This window comes from Phyllopteryx taeniolatus, chromosome 16 (assembly GCF_024500385.1).
Source record: "Phyllopteryx taeniolatus isolate TA_2022b chromosome 16, UOR_Ptae_1.2, whole genome shotgun sequence".
Taxonomy (NCBI): domain Eukaryota; kingdom Metazoa; phylum Chordata; class Actinopteri; order Syngnathiformes; family Syngnathidae; genus Phyllopteryx; species Phyllopteryx taeniolatus.
In genome coordinates, this window is record NC_084517.1 from 19,446,002 (window position 1) to 19,470,909 (window position 24,908).

The window sequence follows — 24,908 nt, forward strand, 5'->3', positions numbered from 1 at the left end:
ACTCAACACAGTAGAGTAAGTTTTGAAGCCATGTGGCAAAATGTTACTCATGGACCACTTCGGATTTTCTCCAGGACCACAAGTGGTCCAGGAGCCACACTTTTGAGAACAACCATCTTAGAGAATCCGACACACCGATCGGACGATCGGAAGTCAGCGAAGTGTCGGCGGTTCTGCAGCACATTCAGACGCACACCGACTGCAAGCCCTCTCGAATGCCCATTAACTCCGGAGTGGCGTGCCGAGCTCCATTCTGCCCCCTGCTGCCCATATGCTGTATCCGCCAGTAACAGGTGCGGGATTCAATTAAAGCAGCGGGCGCTCTGCAGTCGGTCAGAAGGGCCAGGAAGGCAAACTGGGCAAAGCTGCAGAACAAGTGGAGCCTTCCAGATTCAAAAATATACCTCCAAACTGACTGGTTACATTTATTATAGTATTGTTGTTATAAAAAGTATATATTATGTACAGTACATTGCACAATATTAATTCATATTATCCAGGATTATATAATCCGTGAGTACTTGACGAGCCTCCTAAAACGGTTTGTAATTGCCTATCGATGCCACAAGATGGTGTTCAAGGCCTACTTTTTTCTTAATGCAGCTCCTCAACTCACTTTTGTTTCCTTGTCACCAAGATGCCACCAAATGGTGCCAAAGCCATATTGCTGTTGCTTTCGCCCAAGCACAAAAGCGTCCAATTCGTCAGTTTTGGGGCTCATAAATCCCCCCCAAAAAGCAGCTCATGGACAAATTTGAATATGCGAGGGTTCACTGTACATTGTTCCCCTCGCTATATATCGCACTTCATCGTTTACAGCCCCACTATGTCATGGCTTTTTAAAGTGATATTTAGTTACTTGGTTACGATAATACCCTCGCGTGTAGGAAAGGAGAGCCACAATCGCCGAGACACTTTTCAGACATTTTCTTTTAACAGTAAAACACAGAAAGATATTGAACGCACTCACCCAGGAGCTGCTGTTGGCCACAGCTCACACTCACACGCAGACCTGCCAATGTCACAAGCCACGCCCCTTAAAGGCAAGCCCCGCACACAGGCAATACAATCCATCCAGTAATTTCCATTTTATGCTTGCTTGCTTTTATGATTTTTCACCTAATTCACTGAATAGTTGATATATATTATATGGATATTATATTGAGAAAAGGGATGAATGAACATACAGTATAATTCATATATAAATAGCGAATAACCTATATATTATTATATAATTATCATTGTAAAATCCAGAATGGTAATAACAAGGGCGTTACTGCAGATTAAAGTTGTTGTATTTGTTTGTACTGTATGCATCCTCGACAGCCGGCATCCAAAATTAAAATCCTAAATTTAGCCCCAGGCGTCTCACCTTTTAATTGTTTTACAAGTCATTTCGAAAATGACTCCCGCTCACTCAGGGGAGCTCGCTTTTTTTTTTTTCTTTTTTTTTTTTCTAAAGCCATTTTTGCAGTAGACTCATATTGACAAGCAGCGCGCTGACCTGTGCCTGCGAGAAGGATTATGGAGATGAATAGTCAATTATTACAGCGGCATTTCCCCGTCTGCGCCGCGCTAATGGCTGCGCTAGAGTGTGATAGCAATAAAAAAAAAGCCTGTCTTTTTAATCCCTGATAAGGTAAATTTCGTTTGCCATCTGGCTAGTTTGGAGGCTAAATAAGTGCTGCCCATCGCAAACAAGAAGATTCCCACTTCCAACAAGAATTCATCGATTTAATCTGACTGCCTGGCGTAAATCCGTGTGGCTTTTCCTCTGGCTAACGTGCTCTAACCAGAACTGCATAATACTTAATCTGAACATTTATGCTTCACTCCTAATGCCTATTATTACTTAATACCTCGTTCATACTGTGGCCATGATAGTGTTGTGTACTATACGACCGCCGCTGGGTTTTCGGCGCTACGGCCTCCCACTGCCACAATCAGCATTCGCTTAGAGAGCGACAGCGAGAGGTGAAGTAAACAGGAAGCGGGTCTGAGTTAATGGACCTCCCAACCCGCCAACCTGTGCAAGGTGTGAAGTGTAACTAGACTGTTTACATGGCCAGTGTGTGCATAATGGTACCTTGCCTTACAAGTGGCCCAATTTACAAGTTTTTCGAGATATCGCCTGGTCGATTATTTTGTATTTGTTTTTTGCTTTGTGTTAGGAGCGAAAATGGAACTTACGAGTGAGATTTTTTACAACTATGGATCATAAGAAAGTGAGTGCTGAAAAGAAGCGGGTGATGTCTATCGTGCCGTTCTTGAGCGTGTCATGTACAGTTTGGCAGATAGCAAACAATTCTTCAAAAAACGACGTGTGCTTGCTTCACGATGTTTATTTCCACGCCCTGTTAGTTATCTGTAAAGCTAAACTTAAAATAAAGACAATTACAAGTTGTCCACATAACTTAACAGTTAGCTTGAAGTTAACACAATGTGAAACGCCAGAGACAGGCTAACAAAACTGGCATCAACATTGTGATACGAGTGATCTGACTGACGAATTGTTTTTAGATATTGTTTGAGCCGTCTTTCAGATGATTTTTTTGCTTTGACTTGAGCGCAAACATCGATACGAGCGCTGTATGGCAGTGAACTTAATTCATCTTACTGAACAACAAGCAGCAGAGAGTAAACAAATCTTCCAAAAATGGCTTCAAGCGTTGTAATGCCATTCTTAGTAGAAGTTTACTGTCAAACTAAATATAAAACCAAGAGAATTACAAATTTTGTCGTTAAAAACAACCACACAACTTTGCCGTTCGCTAGCTTAATACTAAGACACAATGCAAAATGCCATAGACGGGCTAACAAATAGCATCAATAGTCACGGTAACCCTTAAACAACGAATATGTGAAGACAAACGGTGCAACAACACATATCGACAGACAATATAACAATACTTACAGGCATATTTTCGTTATCCTCTGTGAAAACAGTCAAGTACAGCTTTTTCTGATTCTGCTGAGCTGCCTGTTCTGAAAGGGGGGAAAAAGTGACAGTGGAAACAGGACGATGCCTCTCTCCTAGGCGGTCTACAGTTCAGCTCTTGTTATTGCTGTGGGTCTGATCAAATGGAGGCCGATACCAATTTAGGACAAGGCTATTTGGGGGGCCAGGTGCAGTAATGGACTGATTTTGGCCAGAACGCTGATGATTTGTGTCATGCATAATAAAAGCGCTCTTGGCGAAGTGCATTGGCTCCACCAGTCTAATGTAATAACGAGAGCACCCACTCGAGCCGGTTTTGTTAAATCACTCCAGCTTCCGTGTCGTCCCACTGTTGCTTGGAAATCTGTGGAACTGGGAGCCTCGGTGCCAAGTAGAGTAGTTGTAGTAGTAGAAATAGATTAGCCAAATTGCGATGTCACAATTCGTCAAATTCAGGAGCTGACGCTCACAGACGCATTTTCAGAAATCGGCAGATGACAAAAGATTTACTTTCATTTCACACTCGATGAGTTGGCACTGCAGTCACTCCGCAGACTCAACTCTTTGCACACAAGCAATTCGAATGTCGGTTTTTCGTGACATGTCCCCCTTTAATGTTTGTTATTGTGGTTTCAGTTTGCAGTGCTGTAAAAACGTTTCAGTCATACTGAGTTGTTTTGGTTTGGGCACCATACCGCATACTCCAAACCACAACCACAAGAATAAACATTGTTAACTAAATACCTTTCTGACAGTATTTCTATTGGTTCGCGTCTGTGCTAGTGTACGTAATCTTGTGTATGTACAATTTCGGGACTAGCTATCATTGTTTTGTTTTTTTTAATAATCAGATTACTGCTCACAAGCCAATATTATTCAGATCTCATATCCTACATAAGACGACGATGACTGGATGAGATGAATCGGCCGCTCGCGTGCATGTTAATACTTACATATTATAGCAATGTATCCCTTTTTGAAAGCAATTGCACGCTTGTTTGTATCTTTAATTCTACCTTGAGGCTGAGTCTTCCCAGCTTTGTTTATGGGTCACCTACATGGACCCAGTAAGTCCACCGCCTTGTGCGTGCTGTTTATTTCTCCTTTTTCCACCAGCATTATACTTTTATGGCGCTGTCCTACTTTTATCGGCCGTCTCGCTCACGCCGCAGCATTTCAGCTCTGATAACATCGCGCCCTGCACAGTGCTTACAATGTTTTTTTTTTTTTTTTATTATTGCTCCCTCATGTGTATTACTCCCCCACTGTGTCTGGATCGAAGATGTCGTTTGATTGTAGTGTTGCCGGAGTTGAAGTTACCGTTAGTGGAGAGATACATCGCTCGGCCAGATTTACTGTAACTCCGAACATTATTTGGCATATTTCCGTCGCCCACATTTGTATTTGCAAGGCAAACACCAGAGGCCTCCATTTTGGTTTGACGATTGTGTGTGTCAAGGGTAAGGAGTCATTGTAAGTGTTTGTTTATGCCAATGTTTGCTTTAATTCTTCTTTTGACTGCCAGTCTCAATCCCCGCTGCAAGGTACCACGTTGGATTAACACGGCGCGATTACATCTGGGCGATATTACGGCTGGGTGATATTGCCTTAAAATAAGATTTCAGATTTTTAAAAAAAATTTTTTCATAAAAATCTGATATTCGATAATTCCCCCCTTTGCTAAGACAATAAGCAAGCGGCAGTGACACTATTCAAAACATGCTCTTTGTTTTTTTTCTGAGCATTTCGACTTTCACAGAAATAATAATTTAGGAAAAACTTTACAGATAAGAAAATAAGTGCTTCCTCTTGGGACCAAACAATACTCATTTTGTTAAAACATATGCAAAGACATTCCTTAATGAATTGAGAGAAACATTTTGAAAAAATCAACAGTTTAGCATCTTAAAATTAGCCGTCAAACTTCATGACTCTGCTTGTCCAAATTGATTGGCTCGGCAAAGTAATTTGAAATAATTGTTGTCTTTTGTGTCTTAATGGGAATTTAAGTCTCTTTTTGAAAAATAGTAAGAAAAGTCGCTAACCTGGCAACACTGACTGCACTTTTGTAAACTAGCTCCTTTCCGTCAGCAACAATGTTGTTCGTGCAAGTGAGGTAATGCTTTCAACTCCAGAAGCTGTTAAAAAAAAACATGTTTTTAATTGTCCTGACAAATAAACTTGAATTGATCGACAGCAAGGACTACCAAGTATGAGTTTTAAGTATCGTATGGCTAGAAATTACACAAATAAACATGCATGTTAATGTTAGCTTACTGTTGTGCCTAAACTGTGGACACTACACTATAATATTGCGCAGTCTCCATCTTGGTGCAGCACTCCGTTTTTGTCTCCATACTGAGGTCAGTGACTTGGAGAGGACTCATTGTCCTCCATCGTTGACGTACTCTATGTTAGCGTGTCTCGTTTCCCACTGATGCGTTCAATCTCACATGGTTTTGTGGAAATCCGACTGTGCAGCGGAAAAGACAGAACTAGCTGACTCCTAAGCGACCCAACGCAGTCTTGGCATTCTTTTTCCGCACTCGACACGTTTCGAGCCCGACCAGATACATCATCGTGTGGCAGAATTTTGCGTGGCCTGTGCGTGCGTCTACATACAGCTGCACGCACCACATGTGTGCTTAGATGTCGTGCACCTCCCTATCCTGTGTGACCAAAACTCCCCTGCAGTGTCCAATTAGTTCAGAGACGCGTTCAATCACGAGGTGGCCAGCAGGTGTCTGCTACCCCAAGCCAGAGAGCCATATTACTAAACTGGCACGAAGGGATGTGTGCATGGGGGGGAGTGTATTGGAGGCCTGGGGGGTCCTCAGCTGTTTTGTCCTGTGGTGGCTCCAACTCTTTTTTTTTCTTTCTTTTTTAATTTTCTTAGAGAATGCCATGAGCTTTGCTTGTAGGACATCTCGAGCGGGGGCTCACGAAATGACTGAACCCAACTGAGCTGCCGTGCAGTTTGTGGTGTTCTACCACTCCTTTTTATGAGTGGCTGACCGTCAGCCACTAATTTTGTAGTATGACGCAAGATACAGCTGGCGCCAAGTCGTACCAATTCAGTATATACCGTCATTTCTCGTGTACAATGTGCACCCATGTATAATACGCACCCCCAAAGTTGACCCCAAAATTCTGGAAAATTCTTCTACCTATGTATAATGCATTTTTACAATGCATGATTTTGCATCTATCCATATGATCAAAACATGAAATATCTGTATTTTGCTTTTTTTTTTTTTTTTTTAAAGTTAAGCACTTTATTTGAACACGTGATACTTTTTTTAATTTACTTGCTCCTATTTTGAAATTCACAGCCCTACTTTTATTTAGTAAATCAGAAAACACACAGTTGGGCTCATATGTTTGATTACCCAGCCAGAAGGAAACAATTCTTTAAGGAAAACATGAAGGACCAGGTGAACCACATTTAATTTTATTTTAATGGGATTCAAATTAAATTGTCAAGCATTTCAGAAAAGCATTCTTATTAAACAAAACATAACCATAAAGAAATTAATGTGAAAAAATATTTTCACAAATTCTGCCAGGGTATGTTAATTTATGAGCACAAGTGTACATATATGCAGTACATAGTACCCTTGTCATATTGAAATGAAAGTGTAGGCTACACCTTTTTTATAACCACTAGCTGGCGGTGGCATATTAGAATGAAAGTGTACACCATTCTCATAACCTCTAGCTTGCGGTGGGATTTTGGAATTAAAGCTTTTTCATAACCACTAGATAGCGGCATACATTTCTAAAATGTGAGTTTTTTTCCATTTGCCCCTATAACTATGTATAATGCGCACTATTGACTTTTGACAATTTGGGGGAGGGGTTGGGGGGGGGTGGAAATTGCGCGTTATACACGAGAAATTACAGTTCTGTGTTTTATAATAACACTTAACTATATTTATAATTTCATATGTGAAGTACCTGTGGCTAAAAAGCAAAACGTGGAGAGTCTCTGTCCCCGAAATGCATGAGAGCTTTCACAACAGAAATTACATTTCCGGGTATGATGCAACATCCAGCGAGCAGTCACCGAGCTGTACCAATAAAGTACATATACGGTATATGTATTGCATTTTACAGTAATGCTTAACTGAATTCATTATTTCATATGTAACTGCGGCTGAAAAGCAAGCATAAAGAGTCGCTTTTGCTGTCAATGAATGGAGCCAAGGCCCTTTCAAATACTGTATCTACAGTATAACCCCTTTATTTGTCACTGGTATCCTTAATTATAATATAGCTACAGCGGCCAAGGCAATTTGCTTCTCTCTCGACAATTGCGCCATGTTGGTTGGGAATCGGTAAAAAAATAAATAATAATACAATACATACAGTACTGAATATGCGGCGCCTCAAAACATTGTTTCCCGATAAAAAGGTTTTTCGTTGCAGCGGGTTGGTATATGGGCGAGCGTCAGGGGTCAAGGACTGTATTTTTTTTCCTCAATTGTCGCCTTCAGGCGCGTTCGGCTATGTCATTCATTGTGTGGCGGGCCTGATGAGCTTGGTGGTCTCATGGCAGAAACAATAGGTGAAACCCACCTGCAGCAAGCTACCGTGTCACATTTTTATTTTAACACGCCGTGTCAAAGCCGGTCTTGTGTTGGAAAAGGACCGCAAAAACCCAGACAGAAACTGCGATCGAGACTTTTTAGTTTTGTAGCCCAGGAAAAATTAAGGAAGGTTTTATTGGACTACCAATAATTAGCCCGATGGGGTACACGACTGCAAAGCAAAGCCACAAATGACTTGAAACTTGGTCCCTGACTTATAAAAACACATCATATCAACATATACTTTAAATGGAGCATATCATGACCTGACTTAATTACAACAAACACAAATTAAAAACAGGTTCTGCCCAAAATGTATGTGGCCGCTTGATGATCAATAAAACAGCTTTGTACTCTGAAAGTCAGTGTTCTAATTTAACAAAAAAAAAAAAAAAACCTTGGTTTTGGGGACCTGAAATACTTTTGGGGTTCAATGTCGGGTTGGTACCCTCTAAAGTAGGTACCACTTGTATTCGTGTGATGCTTGACCTTTACAACTTGGAAATATATACCCTTTTGTTCCTGGAAAAGGTACAAACAGCTATTTTGGAGTCTAATAATTCATCATGTGTGGTCGCCTCTTGGAGGTTTAGCCTCGAGGGACACAAATGGACCCATTTTTAGAGACTATACCTCAAGTTCAAGAGTTTGCTTGCAAATAGTAAAAAGTACTACTTTGTGTGCAATTTCTGTCCAAGTCAGTTTTCCATCCAATGTCCCCTGTAAGCAACAATGTACAATTCTTCACGTGATAAAAACAAAGACTGGTGTTCACTTCTCAACACTCCTTCCACACAAACCTTGGTTTTGGGTCCCAGAAATACTTTAGGATCACATCTTGTCAAAGTTACTACTTTTGTCCCCTTTGACACTTGACTTTGCAATTTAAGAACACCTTTTGTCCCAGGAAAAGGTACAAACGGCTACCTTGGAGTCGAATAATTCATCATATGAGGTAGGTTAGCGTAGGTTTAACCTCAAGGGACAGAAATGGACACGTGTTGTACCCCCTTTTTTTAGAAATCGCATCATCGGATAGATTTTTGAGAGTTAGCTTGCATAACAATTACTTGGTTGTATAATTTAACACTCAAGAGATCAGCATAATTGTGTACAAGCAATTTTAAAAGTCAGTTTTCCTTGCAAAAACCCCCTTCAAGTGGAATTTACAATTCCTCACATCATAAAAACAGTGACTTAGCATATGCTAGCTTACTTGGAGTAACTTCACACTTTTGTTCCTGGAAAAGGTACAAACCACTACCTTGCAGTTGAATAATTAATCATATGAGTCAGCTGAGTGTAGGTTTTACCTCGAGGGACAGAAATGGACTCTTCCAGTACGACCTTTTTAGCTACCGTACCACTTTTTTTGGCACTACCAAAAGCAGTGGTGCCATCCAGATCATGTGTTTTGGCGACCTTCCCAACTTTTTGGCACCGCTTTGGGAAAATGTGTCTTCTTACTGTCGGCTGAGAGCCAAATTGGAGCCTAATAAAAACAAGCTCCGCGTTGACTGTTTTTCCACCCGCGGAAACAAAGAGGCCTTTGAGGTAAAATTGCGCAATCAAATAAAAAGAAAAAGTAGGCCGAGATGAGTGCGATTAGAGACTACACCGAAGCGAGAAGCGGGCGTCAGCCGGAGCGCTCCCCATTTATCAAATCCCGACGAGCACGATGCTGATGTCCTACAAATGAGCTGATAATGCATCTCATCTCACTCTGCTGCTGCCCATTATCATCCTATCCTTTGTGTCCTTCTTTTAAATTCCTGACTAACTTTTATCGACCCTGATCTTTTTTTAGTTTTAAGCTCCCCTCCCCGTTCCCCGCTCCCTCACCGTCTCCGCCATAGCTTTAAATGATGGCAAAACCGTCACTCTGTGTCCGCTTTCTCCACTGCGCTTCCTTCCCTTTCCGCTGCAGTTTTTGTGTGCCCGGGGACGCTGCTGCGCGTGCAGGCGCCCAGCTCTTTGCAGGAGGCCGAGCACCAGGCGGGCGCGTGGTGCAAGGACCCGCTCCAGTCAGGCGACCGCCTCTATGTCATGCCCTGGACCCCCTACCGCACTGACATGCTGTTCGAGTACGCTTCCTGGGAAGACTTCAAACAGAGCCGAGCCACCACCACCTACAAGTGAGCAGATTGGCAAACAGCAGCTGTATTGATTTATCGCCTTTAGGCCGTGTCCATACATACGCGAAGAGTTTTAAAGGAGACGACATGCTATGCATTTTTTTTTTTTGGACAATTTAAAACAGTTCCCAGATGTCTGAATAAAAGATTTCTGACCTTCCTTGGTCAAAATACACAAAAAGATAATGGATGACAGCGAATCTAACACCCACTTGTTAAAAGTTAAAGTTAAAAGTCAAAAAATTATCTGTCCCCATGCAGATAGTTAAATACCCCCATAAATGCATCAGGTACGATGCATCAGATATCGCGAACTGAACTGTACTTAACAACTGTACTATACTGGAGTAAAAAGAAAGTTTTAACCACTGTAAAATTATGCAATGTTTAAACATTTACTAAAGTGATTATTCACTTACCATTACAAGGAGGGAGAATCACTGCTTCAGGGCATTGGAAGGATGATAATGTTAGGTATAATTAATATAAGGTTTTTACCCCTTTGAGACTTTTATATTTTTGGGGCCCTGGAAAAATCAATTAATAGTCCTTATGTGTTACATAGGTTTCAAAACGTTTTCCGCTCAAGACATCATGGCATTAGATGTGCTTATAATTGGTGACATCCCACTGAGCCCCCACGTTTGCTCACCGTATGGTCCTCTTGTAGTAGGGCCTCAAGTGATCTGGCGGCGTTCTCGCCTCCCCACAGGTTGCCCAACCGGGTGGACGGCACAGGCTTCGTGGTGTACGACGGCGCCGTGTTTTACAACAAGGAGCGCACGCGCAACATCGTCAAGTACGACCTGCGCACGCGCATCAAGAGCGGCGAGGCCATCATCACCAACGCCAACTACCACGACACGTCGCCTTACCGCTGGGGCGGCAAGTCGGACATCGACCTGGCCGTGGACGAGAACGGCCTGTGGGTGATCTACGCCACCGAGTCCAACAACGGGCGGCTGGTGGTCAGCCAGGTGGGAGAGCGGCGTGGCACGACACGGCGGAGGAGGGGGGGGGGGGGATTAAACTAAGCTGGAAATCTCATTTGACCAATGGCGCAAGGTTAAATGTTGCAGTGAGATTACAGCGGGCAGGAAATGGGAAAAAGTTGTTGTATCTTTAAAACTAATCATGCGCCGTTGCTTGACCCACTCATTCATCAAAAGTAAAATCACCAGAACCCATCAAGTGGATGTCATAATTATTTGTGGACCCTCACTAATAGCAAACATTTGCGAATAATGGACGCCATCGCCTAGATATTTTTATTTTTGCCTATTAAATGAACCCTGACCTATTTGCAGTTCCCTATTCCCAAACTCACGTGTGTTTTTTTTTTTCTTGTGGACCAGCTATTTGCTAGAAAACATCCGCTTTTTGCGTGGTGTTCTTTGTATAATGTTCTAGGATGCCACAAGATGGCGCCAAAGCCCTGGCTAATGTGAAATTAGTAATTGGTGTCAAGGAAGTATGTTCAGATGAAACATCTCGATTTAGAAATTCACGTATCTCGTGGATTAGCAAGGTTTAGCCTGGGTTAGTGGAAGTTGCGGCGAGTCTCAACCACGTGCATTTACGCTCAGATTTTTTCGAGATAAAATAATCTCCAAGCCCTTTATTTTTGGGGTCTAATGTTGTACGAAAATATTAGTGTTTTAGGGTCATAGTTCATAGTATATTTATGGTTTAATCTCATACTAAAGGCAACTATAAACATTCGTAAGTCAATTTTTGGTTTGTTACGTTTTTTTTCGCAAGTGATAGGGCCCAAAACCTGCCACGAATAGAGAAAAAAATGTGAGTAATTGATTATAAATGTACCTAAAAATCTTGATTGTATTAATTTAAACCATAAATATACCCAAACTATGATCCCAAAACACTGCCATATATTTTGGGTTTTTCTTTATTGTTGTTGTTTTTTCATGATCAGCTGCATGGTCAGACAGAACTCGGTTTGTGAGGGGACAGACAGAGAGAAAAGAGAGACCACAACAGAAATGAAGGGAAAAACAACACAGAAGAATTGCAGAATAACATGGTATATGATTACTATAACATTACATAGTAAACTTTCATATCATTTCCAACTCACATTACCCTTAAAATGAAATGCATTAGAAGTGCGAGGACACTGGCATGTATGTTGCCGCCTCACAACCCATAAAAACACCAAGTACTACTTTCCTGTTAGCCATTTTATTAAGATTTTGATTCAGTAATAGATAGATAATCTCAGATTTTAAACACATTAACAGTATCGCAAACTTTATTTTACGGTAAGTACCTTACGTTGAGCAGCTAGCTGTTAGCAGCTGATCAGATGTTAGCTTCCACCTCTGCCAATAGCGATCCGGACATTATCTTAAGAAGTTTACCTTCCTGCTTTCTCCGGCGTCGGCCCCGCAAGGAGCCTCACATGCTTGTAGGACATTTACTGGAATGTCCTATTATGCTGTTGTTCGCTGTCAAGTTGGCCAGCTAGCAGTTGGTGGCCAACGCAAGCTAATCCTGCACTAACATGGCGCCCTAGAAGGAGGTGGGCATCCCAGGGCGGTCCACAAAGAGCAAAAAGCACATCATGTTTCGTCCTTGATTCACTTTTTTTTTCATCTTAAAAGTCAATTTCTACCTCTGATTTCAATTTTTAAAAAGTAGTATGGCTCAAAGTAGTGGCGTTCTTCATCAAGAAATTGTTTTCTGGTGACTTTGATTATTCGCCACGCTAGTTCTGACGGCTGCTTTGTGCCGACGAGCGCGCTTTGACGCTACATTAAACAGAAGCGAGAGCACAACTGTACGTCTGACGGCAACGTGAAGGTTTAATACCTTTGAAAATATGCGCGGTTGTTCTTTGGTTTTGATGTTGTCCTTTAGGGGCAGAAATTAATCAGCAAACGGCGATCAATAGGTGTTGTAGGTGCAGCGCAAACTTATTTTCAAAGCATACCTTTATATTCTAAATATATGATTTTTATCACATTCCCTGCAAAATGCCAGACCTTTAATTAGCCTCTTAAGATACACACTGCATACAAATATTAATATTGACATTTATACAGGCAAAACTCCTATTCATTTTGAGTGATACCCAGCACAAGGTGGCTGAAGGTCCCCATTACAATTGGCAGATCCATGTCTTTTTCAAATTTGTATATAACGTCCTCAAACCTTTCGGGATTTTTTGTAAAAGCATATCAGAGCAATAGCCTTACTGATTTTGAGCTGGAAAAACACAACACCAAGGTCAAATGAAGGATGCTTTTTCACTCTTCTTCCTCGAGTTGGACCAAAAACCTGTTCAGTCATCCTGAATGTGAAATCAGTGCCAGCTGATATGCAACTGTGAAATGCTCAAACTTTATTGTATACTGCAGTTAGAACCTTAGCAACTTTAGTTTTTGTCAAAGATGGTTGGTCTTACAATTACATAATTCCTGTTCAAGGGACAGTTTGCAATTTGTTAAAAAAAAAAAAAAATCAAACAGTAATACATGATTTTCATCTGTGGAAAAAAAACCAAATCTGCCCTCTCTGGCTTGTGCCTCTAATTTGATTTGCAAGAAACATCTGCACCCGAGGAAAAACAACCAATCAGAGACAGAAGGCGCGACTGACGAGGTTTGAATCATTTTTCTTAGCGGGCAGAACCCCACGGCCTCACGTTGACTTGTTACCTTGTTAAACTAGAAAAGCGCCTCATTCGTAATGACGTGTTACTATAACTAACGATAATTTTGTGTTTGATTTTGTCCAGGTGAACCCGTACACGCTGCGCTTCGAGGGCACATGGGAGACCAGCTTCGACAAGCGGCTGGCCTCCAACGCCTTCATGGCGTGCGGCGTGTTCTACGCCGTGCGCTCGGTCTACCAGGACGACGACAGCGAGGCGGGCGGCGACCTGCTGATGTACGCCTACAACACCAACCGCGGCCGCGAGGAGCCCGTCAACATCGCCTTCCCCAACCCGTACCAGTACATCTCCTCCGTGGACTACAATCCCCGAGACAACCAGCTGTACGTGTGGAACAACTACAACGTGCTGCGCTACCCGCTGGAATTCGGCCCGCCGGACCCCACCGCAGGTTGGCGTAACACTTTCGTTCAGTCGCAACGTAAACGAGCAATTACTGTCAATCTTAAAAGTCGCAAATTAGCAAGGTAGACCTCGGCGAGACCCGTCAAAGTCGTAAAATCAATCTGAAAGCGACAGGCGACTATTAAAAGTTGACACTGCAAATAAAAGGAAATCTTTATGCTCTTGACTGTGACAGCAAATAAATGGAACGTCGCCCACGGCAGTTTACTCGGAGTTAGATTTATTAAACGTGCGCACATTTGATCCACATTAAAAATGTATTTAAGCGTCATCAGTCAACATTGTTGTTCTCACATCCTTTAGCCTCTTTTATTTTTTAAATATCATTTCAATTATTTTCTTTTATCATTTTTATAAAAATCAGCCCTTTATGACAGTGTTACCTAATTTATGGCATTCGTTTCAGATTCAGGTTACGGCTGTTTCAATGTAGTTTTTCTTGCGTTACTTTTTTATGTCACATTTTATGTTGCATTTTATAAAAGAATTTATGTTACACTCAACCATTTTATTAGGGACACCTGCCTGCCTTTAAAAAGATAATAATGCTCGGTTTTGAGTGACACTTTTTGCCTTCATTATTGTGGTTGTAATTTGCAGTGTAATATTTTGGTTATTTCCCCTTTTCATTGGCCCCTTTAGGCCACGTCCACACATGTGAGTCTATATACTGTGTTTCCCTTTTTGAATTGAACTACTGACATAAATTAAGTTTTACACGATATTCTAATGTATTGAGATGTAATATACATTATGTACACAGGCATTTTAGAAGTCAATTTTCAATTACTGATACAGCTCTTGTAAAGAGGATCTCATTAGATTAATGTTCACGTTGCCTTCAAATTAGCATTCTGTTTGGCTCCAGATTGCCTGTTTTGATTGGTCAACCCTCAGAACCTCCCCGCGCTATTCCCATAGACATCTGCCCGCATCCGGCGCCAACAGGCCGCTTTTATATCTCCAGCTGTTGCCGCAGCGGCGAGGAAAAGGAGCGTCTCAACTGCTCCGTGTCGTAGATAATGAAAAAAGTCGCCGCAAAGTGATAACGCAAGTGGGAGGAAGAAGGAGGAGGAGATGAGCATCTTGGCAGCGGGTCAGTGGAAGAAGCGAGGTTTGGCGGCGCTGGAGCCACATGAAGGTCTCGTGTGAGCGACGTGCAGATGTGAGCTGCTGCGTTTGATCACTCAGGATTTCATCCGTTGTGATGCACGACTTTTATCTTCCCATTAAGTCTTGTTGTTAGTGATGGTGGCGTCTCGCGTATATTTGATCAATTATTTACTTCTGCCTGAGTTGTGACGAGGCCTCCTCGCCATCTCCCCCCGTTCTCAGCACGCTCTCTGGGGGATGACGCTTTGAAGGGCCCCCGAAAAAGTATTTGCAACCCCAATTATTACCGGGCTGACTCTCAGAAGTGCCATTTTATATTCCCTTTTGAACCTCGGGCAAACGTCATGTATTCACAGACATCTGTCATGCTTATTATTTGGAGCTTTTGGTTGCCAGCAACTTTCCTTGAGATACGAATGACCCGACTTAAACGTCCTTCGGACAATTTTTTTGCTTTGACTTGCAAGCAACAAATTTGAGACTCAACTCATGTCACCACAGTTTAGGTGATAGTGAACAATTCTACTTCTTCTTCTTCTTCAAAAAAAGGGGGGGCTTCGACCTGTTTGTTGCCATTCCCAGTTAAAAAAAAAATTCTCTCAAAAAAGAGATTTACACGTTTAAAACAACCACATTGCTTTGCCTAAAAGTCTGCTATCTTAAACTAAAATACATGATGTGAAACGCCATAGACAGGCTAAGCAACGGCATCGTTATACCCCTGTAAGCGACGGATTCTTGAACACAAACAGTGGAGCAACACATGTAGAGAGATAATATAACAATACTCACAGGCATGTATTGTTTTTCCTCTGCGAAGAACAACTAATATTGCGGCGTACTGAGGAGCTGAAACCATCTCCATGTACAGTATATCTCTGTATTGTACTGCCCCCAGGTGGCCAAGAAGGAACAATGTCCAATGAATTGAGGCAAAAAAATGTCAAAAACTCTTTCATTTCTTTTCCTTTAGATATGTCATTACTATATGTTTTTTTTTTTTTTTTTTAAATAAAGTACAATAATATGGAGTTGCTGTAAATGCCTGCAGTGTTTCTTTTAGGGACCGAATTTTAGTGCAGAAAAAAATCATGTGCTACAATCAAAATGAGGCATTTAATCGCACGTGTCTATTTGTGCGCAGAGACTCATGGATTTTGCACAGTCAAGCGTGTCTGGTTGTGGATTTTTCTGTGGTTAACACAGTTACACTTCTTTCATTTCATACCTGTTCTACAGCTTCCTCACGCTCTCTCTCTCGCTCTCTCTCTCGCTCGCTCACCACTGAAAGGAGACGCACACTGCACAACACGATTTCGTTTTGTTTTTGTTTGTTTTTTTACCATTTTAGATGTTAGAAAGGTCCGATTCAAATGTTTTTCTGTTTACTTGAGGTTAGGAATATTGCGGTGTTCTGAAATGTACTTGAAATTAAAAGCAAAACTAATTGAAAGTGCCTGCGTCTACAAAGACCTTTAAAAGTCCTTCAAACTCTTAAAGACAGACAACTTGAAATTATGCGTTTTGTGAATATTGTCTGCTGAAAATGCAGCTTGAAAGCCTTTTTGTATAATTTCCCTCACATTGCTCATTAATTCGGGATATTCGGCAATGGGATGAAATTTCAGGATGAACAGAAAATGCCCTATGACCTTTACAGGTGAACTTTACTTTTGTCAACTTTTGGATTCACACGTCCAACTGGTATTTTGTTTTGTTTTTTAATTTCATGAATGTGGATTTTGCTGTTCTGCTTCTTGTTCGAGAACAAAATGTTGCGCATTGAAATGTCTACAGAAGCTCAAATGAAGTTCACCTGAAGACCTTACATTGCATTTTAGGTTCATCCTGAAATGTCACCATTTTCCCCAACTTCTTGTGAGTAGTGTATTGTAGCACAATGGAAAATAACATAAATCCATTGACTTGTGTTGTTTGAATTCATGCATATATCTTTTTAGGTGAATTGAAAACACTGCTTTTTGTGTTCAATATTTCTATTTGATTAAATGTTAGTTGCAATGAAGTGAGCAACTTGTTTCTTTACAAAGCGTTATTGCCAACTACTGGCTTGGCATACATATCACAACCTCGTTCAGTCGTTTTTGCGGTTTTGTCTGAATGGGATGACGTTGGTGTGTATTTGTGAGACTTGTGTACTATTCCCGTCGTTGAAAAATACCTTAAATCTAATTGTGTGCTGCCTTCAGGTCCTCTGACCACCACGCAGGTAACCACCACCCTCCCGACCCGGCCCATCACCTCCAGCGCCAGCCCCTCCACGGCCCGGCCGATGGCACCCACTCTGCGCCCTATCGGTTCCATCAACAAGCACCCCGACCTACGCGCCATCACGGCCACCGTCCCCGTCACCCGCTGGACGCCGCCGTCCTCGCAGGGCCCCCACGTGTGCGAGACCAAGCTGGTACGCAGCGTCCAGTGGCCCACCACGCTGAGAGGGGAGACGGTGGACCGCCCGTGTCCCAAAGGGTCTCTCGGTATGGAAAAATCATCTACACTCACTTTTTTAGGTACATCTGAGATCCAATAGAAGATTGGTATGACAAATTTTGTCTTTAGCAAGATAATATTGTTCAGTTTTGATTGACCAGTCATTAATCATGATGCGCAAGCTGTTTATTTCCTTAAATTCTGTTTAATTATGTTATTACAATACATACAATATTACAGAGTGCTATTTTCCTTTTTTAAAAAAGACAAAAACATTTTTGTTGCATTTTTGGAGGATGCTGGAACGGATTAATAGCATTTCCATTCATTTCAATGGGGAAAGATGATTTAAGTCACCATTGTTTTGAGTAAAAAGCGTGGTCACATAATGAATTAAACTCATAAGTCAAGGCACCACTGTATACTGTAAAAAAATAAAATAAAAAATAAAAAAGCGACATAACAGGGGAAGACTGTATATCCCACAAGGGATTTTCTATACTCTTGAATGTCCTTCAGGCATGATTCTGTGCGGGGCGGGGAAATCTATCTCTAGTTTTGGTCTTGTCGCGTCGTCTGACCAGCAGGCGAACGTCCCCGAGGACTCGCAGATGAAAACTGCTCCTCCACAAATGAAAGGCTCATCTCCCACAGAAAGCGAGCTGATTGAAAGTGGCGAATAATGAAATGAAAGCCGAGGCAACACAAGCCTCAATGTCCTTTTTTTTTGTTTTTGTCCTACTCTTCCAAACGTGGAAACCGGCGAAGCGTTCTCCCTTCCCCTCGCTCTCTTAGCGTTGTTGTTTGCTGCGTGTGCAGGATGCCTCTCTCAGTGGGAATATATCAACGTTACATTAGCCTCACTAAATTAGCTCTCTAAGCCGATCTGCATGCGGTGGACAAGAGCAGGTAATAGGGCGTTTAAATGCAACACCGCATCGTCTCTGATCCTTTTGCGTGCCCTGTTGTCTTTAATCGCTTCTCCTCTTCTTCGTCTTTTCTTTTGCATCTGGACGCTGGTTGTTTGTGTTCGTAGCGGACTGACGCTTCTCTGGGCTCATCCCAGAGTGCTGTCCTCTCTGTGAACCCGCTCCACTAAACACAACACGCCGGCTGGAAATGACAGCCAGTAGAGAAGAAGACGCTTCCCTTCGGGGTGGCGGGAGGCTTTTATACGACAGATCATGTGTAATGTCTTTATATTGTCTGCGCTGAGAACACGCGTTGCGTTCGGGGCACATTTTAAACGGTTGTTTTTTTTTTGAACTCTTAACTACCCAGTTCCTCCATGCCCGAAGTTGACTGTCAAGCAAAAACCTAAAACAAAAAGAATTACACGTTGTGTATTTCAAACAACCGCATAGCTTTGCCTTAGGAAAGTGCACATGGTTTATGCTCACAAATAGCATCGGTCTTGCAGTGAAAGCAACAGATATTTGAACACAAACTGTGGAGCAACACATGTAGACATGTAATATAACAATTCTCACAGGCAGGTATCTTCTTTATTCTCTTCAAAGAATGAGTAATATCACTCCAGCTTTCTGAGGAGCTAACGCTGGCTTTGTGTACAGTATATCCTTATGTCTGTATTATACTGCCCCCTGGTGGTCAAGGCGCCCACACTAAAAGCACCAGCACAATGTCCATTGAAGCTAAAAATGTGTTTTACATTAAGTTACGTCATTACTGAATGTTCATATAAAGTACAATATTTTAGAGCACTATTTTTCTTTAACAAAAAAAAAGAATAATAAATACATGCATTACAAAAAAATTGTAGTTTTTATTTTGGGGGGGAGGGGTGCTGGTTCGGATTAATGGCATTTCCATTCATTTCGATGGATGTTTTAAGATACCAATGGTTTGAGTTACAAGCATTGTCCCAGAAAAAAAATAAACTCGTACTGTACCTACAGGCATCACTGTATTTCCAACTGCTTGTTAAACTGCGTCTAAGTCGGACTAGATTAAACTGCTGACATAATCGAAATGAAGAAAATAGCCCAAACGTTTGGCATCGGCCGCAAAGAGCTTAGCACAAAGAAATTGCAGTACCAAATCTAAATCGGTGATGCAATTAAGGAAAAGCTTAGGGCCAAAACACGGATCCATAAGGCAAACAATATGTGACCTCAAATGCATTAGGTTAGTTTTTGTTGATTGTCACCAAGACATATTTTCTTGGCAAAGAGCTTTTCTGTATTGCAATTGTAATGCATGAATACAGTATCTTGAGCTGAATACATTTGGGAAACCCAGCTCGAAATGGTTAACCTTCTCCATCAAACATTGAAATTACCTTTATTTAAAACCCACACCGTTTCTCTCCTTTAATTGCACACACCTAAGGCATCTCATTTCTCCACTGTGATGGTCTCCAGGCATCGCTTCCTTCCAATGTTTGGCCGAGCAGGTCATGTGGAACCCACGCGGTCCTGACCTGAGTAACTGCACCTCCCCGTGGGTCAACCAGGTAGCCCAGAAGGTGAGACACCGCAACCCGCTCCTGCTGGCCTCCTCTTGGCCTCCTCCTGGCCTCCTGGCTCCATCGTTCCTCTTTGTGTATTTACATATCTCCGAGGCTGGCCTTATTAATTTACACACTCATTTGAGCTGACCCTTCGTTATCACCCATCTGCTCTTAACACCTAATTAACTTTCTCTCATATACTTTGTAAAGTGAAGTTCCATTACTTTTGAGGAAGTAGGTCAAACCGTAACTGTCAATCAGATGTATTATTTTTGGAATGTGTTCAGTAAGCTTCATTTTATGTTGTTTCTCAGGGACAAGAATAAATGATCCTGGGTCAGTTTGACCTACGGCATGTTTAATTGTCCAAAAGTGTCACAAACAAAATCAAACCGTATTTAACATTGTTTATATTTTATTATTAACTCAACTTGTAAATATGTGAAATGAACCAGAAAAAGAAATGTCCCTTTTTTTTTTTTACCACAGTCAATGTGGTTGTTGTTTATGTTGTAGAACTGAAATGAATCCTACTGAGTTGTAGACTACAGTAATAATAATAGTAATATAATAGACCAGTGGTTGTCAAAATACAGTAGGTAGCAGGCCTAAGTGTTCATAAAAAAAAAACAGGAGTTTTTATTCCTAAAAAATATGTTTTTCAAATGGGGTTTAATAACACGTGCTTTTTGCACTCTCCTGAGGCACCACTGTTAGTTTGCTGTTCACTGTTGATTTCAGCGTAGCAACCGTGTTGGTAATGCCAAAACGTGATTGGCGATTAATCGACCTTAAGCTATAATCGTCATTATCAAAATCGATGTACAGTCAACTTGTTGCGATAAACGGGGGTTCACTGTAGTCCATTTAGCCACGGCTAACCTTGTCTGCGCACTTTCCTGGTGGACAATGGAAAATTTCACGCCGTGAATAATCGATCCCACCTCTCGCTTTTGGCAGCGATCGATCGCGGCGACAGAAAAGCAGCCGGTCAGAGTGTGATTTGTGAACTGTACCCACTTGACAGTGGGTACTTGACAGTGGGTACTGCAAGGTTTGACTACTACTAGAGGAGCTGTGCTGAAGATCCCTTTCCGAGGGTCTGGGGAAAATGAGAACTCAGCAGAGAGCACACGAAAGCGTGTTGCTTTCTTTTTGCTTCCACTCGCGGAATCAAAGTGCGTTGTTAGTGTCGGCCCTTCTTCAATAAAATAAGCGTTTGTGTGCTTTTCGCCACGAAGATCAAGAGCGGCGAGAACGCGGCGAACATCGCCGGCGAGCTGGCCAATCACACGCGAGGGCGGATCCAGGCGGGGGACATCAGCTCGTCGGTGCGGCTGATCGAGCAGCTCCTGGACATCCTGGACGCCCAGCTGCAGTCCCTCAGGCCCGGGAACAAGGAGTCGGCTGCACGCAACTACAACAAGGTGGACCACGATGCACGCACGCTTATTGATGGATGATGCATTTCTTTTTGTCTTTAATTGACTTTTTTTTCTGTCCATCCAGTTCCAGAAGCGAGAGCGCACGTGTCGGGCCTACATCCAGGTACGTGTTCGCTTTTGTCTCCCAGCTTTGCACGCGTGTCAAGGGCGGTGATTCCTCAGGGAGCCTCAATGCTGCTTTTGTCGCAATTGGCAAGTAGAATTTATGTTCAAGAGCAGATTGAAGTTGTAATATGACAGAAAGTGTAATGATATAAGATATTTTTTTCATATATTATTATGAAAACAATTTTATTTTATGAGAAAAGCAATAATTTATGAGAATAAAGACATAATTTAATGAGGAAAAAATAAATGTAGGAGAATCAAGTTTTAATACGAGAAAAATAATGTTATGAGTGTAAAGTGACACAAAAGTCATTTTATAAGTGTACTTTTGTATCATAGAGAATTTTTTTTCATGATAATACATTTGTTAAAGTTGTAATATTATATGAAAAAATGAGATTTTGTAAGAAAATAATAGTCACGAGGAATATATTTTCTAATTCTAATATTAGAAAAAAATATATATTTTTGAGAAAAAAGATATGAGGAAATTTTTAATTTTATGAGAATAAAACCATAATGTTATGAGGGGAAAAAAAATAAGCATGAAGCTGAAATATGTGGAAAAATGTGATTTTATGAGGATAAAGTCGTAATTCAACGAGGAAAAAAATGTGAGAATAAAATTGTAATATAGGTAAAAATATAATTTACATATATATATATATATATATATATTTAAGCTGCAATATGAGAAAACATTTTTAATATTATAAGAAAATATATATCTTATGAGAATGAGAACATATATATTTTATGAAACATCTAAAAGCACCGCTGTTCGAGTACATTGAGTGGCCAATGAAACTCGTAACTCAAGGTACCATTGTACGTTTCAAATACGCAAGGCACATAACGTGACCTGATGTCGTCATTTCTCCAACGTTTAGCCAAGGACGCTATATGTCGAGCTCGAGGAAACATGACATTTGATGTTAGTCTGTGAAGCGCTTTGTGTTACCGAGCTGCACTTTTTCAAGATGTCTGCGCTTCTCAGAAACCTGTAATGTAATATCGTGAAAAGAGAACTGTTTCCTTTCTCTCTGACCTTTCTGCAGCACACTGTTACATGACATCACACGAGCTTTTGTTGCTTGATGAATAGCCTGTACTGTACACACAGTTTTTGACAGTATTCAGCAACGACGGAGACAATTTGAATGCGATGTAGCTTTTATGAGCAGAAAAAGGTCTGCCTGCCACGGCACCACCGAGTCAATCTTTCATTCTGAGAGGCCTCTGGAAGAGAATTACTTGATTCATCAAACAGCTGACTCAAATAGAATTGCCATTAAATTACTTTTATTGAAGAAAATAGAATGTGTAATATGTCTGATGTAGAGCAGAAACAATTCAGAGCAAGGAGGAAGACAGGTTAAACATGATTCAAATCAGTAAAAAAATTTCCAGTGCAGGAAAGTCATTTTAAAATCGATTTTTGTGACTAACAATAAGAATTGCAGCACTGTGAACAACAGTTTTGTATAAAAAAAAATATTGTAACATTAAGAGAAGAGTTTATATTTTATGAGAATAAAGTTGGAATGTTATGAGAAAAACATAATTTCGAATATATAGTCGGAATATAAGAAAAGTCCTAAGATTTGAACTTTTTTTTGAGAATTAACTTAATAATATTTTAAGAAACTCGTAATTTGTGAGAACAAAGTCAAATCATGTTTTTTAGAATAAATCAAGTAATATTTTAAGAACACAATATTTATGATAATTAATTAGTAAGATTTTAAGAAAAATATATCATTTTGAGAACACAATTGCGATATTAGAAAAAGTTTGAATTCATCATGAAGCCCTAATATGAGATTTCTTTTGAAAATTTTAGGGAATGTTCAGCTCAGTTCCCCGGCGGATTCCAATGAGCTGAACATTTTGAAATTTTAATGGTATGAATCGAAAGAAATATGGAAGCAGAACGGAATAATGTCAAATACATCTTAATATTTTTGCCGTTTTGGGATTTTACTGTGGGAAAATGTGGAATTCTTCTGTGAAAAATGCATGTATGAACTTGGATTTTTCTTTCTTTTATTTTTTTTTATTTTTCGTGTTTCATTCACTTGAATGGGTTTTTTTGGGTGGGGCGTGAAAAATGTGGACTTCTGGGAAAACGGAATTTTTGAAATGTTGATTGACTTGAATCCGTTGAGAAATGAACATTTAGTTGAATGTCAAAAGTAGCGGGAATAATAACAATGAAGAAAGAAATGTGAGTTCCGCCCGAAACAGTAGAATAATGCGAAAATGTCCGTTCGGCGGGGGTGCCAGGCGGTGGTGCAGACGGTGGACAATCTCCTCCGTCCCGAGGTTCTGGACTCCTGGCAGGACATGAACAGCACGGAGCAGGCGCACACGGCCACCATGCTGCTGGACGTCCTGGAGAAAGGAGCCTTCCTCCTGGCCAACAACATGTACGGCAGTCGCTTCTCCGACCGAGCGGCCAACATCGGTGAGCTGTGAAAACACTCGCTTTTTTTAAAAATCATTTCGTTGGCTTATATTGGGAAAGTTTAGCTGCAGGTTTGCATGCCTTGCATTAGAGAAAGGAGTCATAAGGTCATAATTTTGTCCCAATAAAGTAGGTGAAACAATATTATTTCATGACAGAAAATGATCAAGATTTTTTTTTTTATATAAAGTACAAATGAAATATATTTTAAAAATAAATGTAATGAGAATAAAGTCATAATATGGTGGGGGGATCTGAATAAAGTTGTAATATGATGAAAAATGTAATTTCATTAGTATCTAGTTATAATAAAGAAAGTTTAATTATATGATGTGAAGTCCTAATAGAATACATTGTGTGTAAATATATTTGTAATATGAGAAAAAAATAATGAATTTTATTAGAATAAAGTTGTATTAAGAGGGGAAAAAAATACTTTCTCAGAATAAAGTTGTAATATCATGAATAAAATTCAGTTGTGAAAAAATATTATGTGGGGATTTTTAGAAAGATTTAGAGAATCGAATACATTTATAATATTTGAAGAAAAATGTAACGTGCTAATTTTTTAAAGAATGAAGTTATAACACTAAGAAAAATGTAAATTAAGTCGTAAATGTTGAGAAACCATTTAACCTTGACTATGACTTTTCTTATCATTCTTATATATTTTTTTCTTTTCGGTTTGCACCTGTTGATTGTAACATTAAATAGAATATCAACAATTATTGGAGGCAGTATTCCAATTTGAATGTTTTGGAGAATATAAACTACAGTATACTTGTTCCACAACAAAACCATTGTACTGCATGTGAGCAATATATTTTTCATGAGGTTTTCCATCTTACATTTAAATGGCTGCCAAATGAGGATTGGGATCATCTGCTTGCGAATTTCTTCTCATTTCATTTCTTCTCCGCCAGATCTGGAAGTGCACGTCTTGAACACGGAGATGGACCTGCAGGACTTGTCCTTCCCCCTCAACCACGCCAACGACAGCGCCATCCATCTGTCGGCGGCCACCATCAAGCAGTACAGTCGCAACGGTCAGCATCACCGAATCATCAGGCAAACATTTGAGCTCAAG

General features: G+C 40.7%; 1 protein-coding gene across 3 annotated transcripts in view; it reads left to right on the forward strand.

The window, feature by feature from the left end:
* Positions 1-24,908, forward strand: part of adgrl1a (adhesion G protein-coupled receptor L1a) — a 137,523-nt gene that overhangs the window by 96,951 nt on the left and 15,664 nt on the right. For all 3 annotated transcript variants that reach the window (XM_061748289.1, XM_061748288.1, XM_061748290.1), the window contains 9 exons: positions 9,455-9,662; positions 10,375-10,639; positions 13,423-13,750; positions 17,088-17,375; positions 19,713-19,816; positions 21,043-21,228; positions 21,311-21,349; positions 23,641-23,821; positions 24,745-24,867. In XM_061748289.1, the coding sequence (XP_061604273.1) occupies positions 9,455-9,662; positions 10,375-10,639; positions 13,423-13,750; positions 17,088-17,375; positions 19,713-19,816; positions 21,043-21,228; positions 21,311-21,349; positions 23,641-23,821; positions 24,745-24,867 (1,722 nt within the window). The remainder of the gene's footprint in view (positions 1-9,454; positions 9,663-10,374; positions 10,640-13,422; positions 13,751-17,087; positions 17,376-19,712; positions 19,817-21,042; positions 21,229-21,310; positions 21,350-23,640; positions 23,822-24,744; positions 24,868-24,908) is intronic.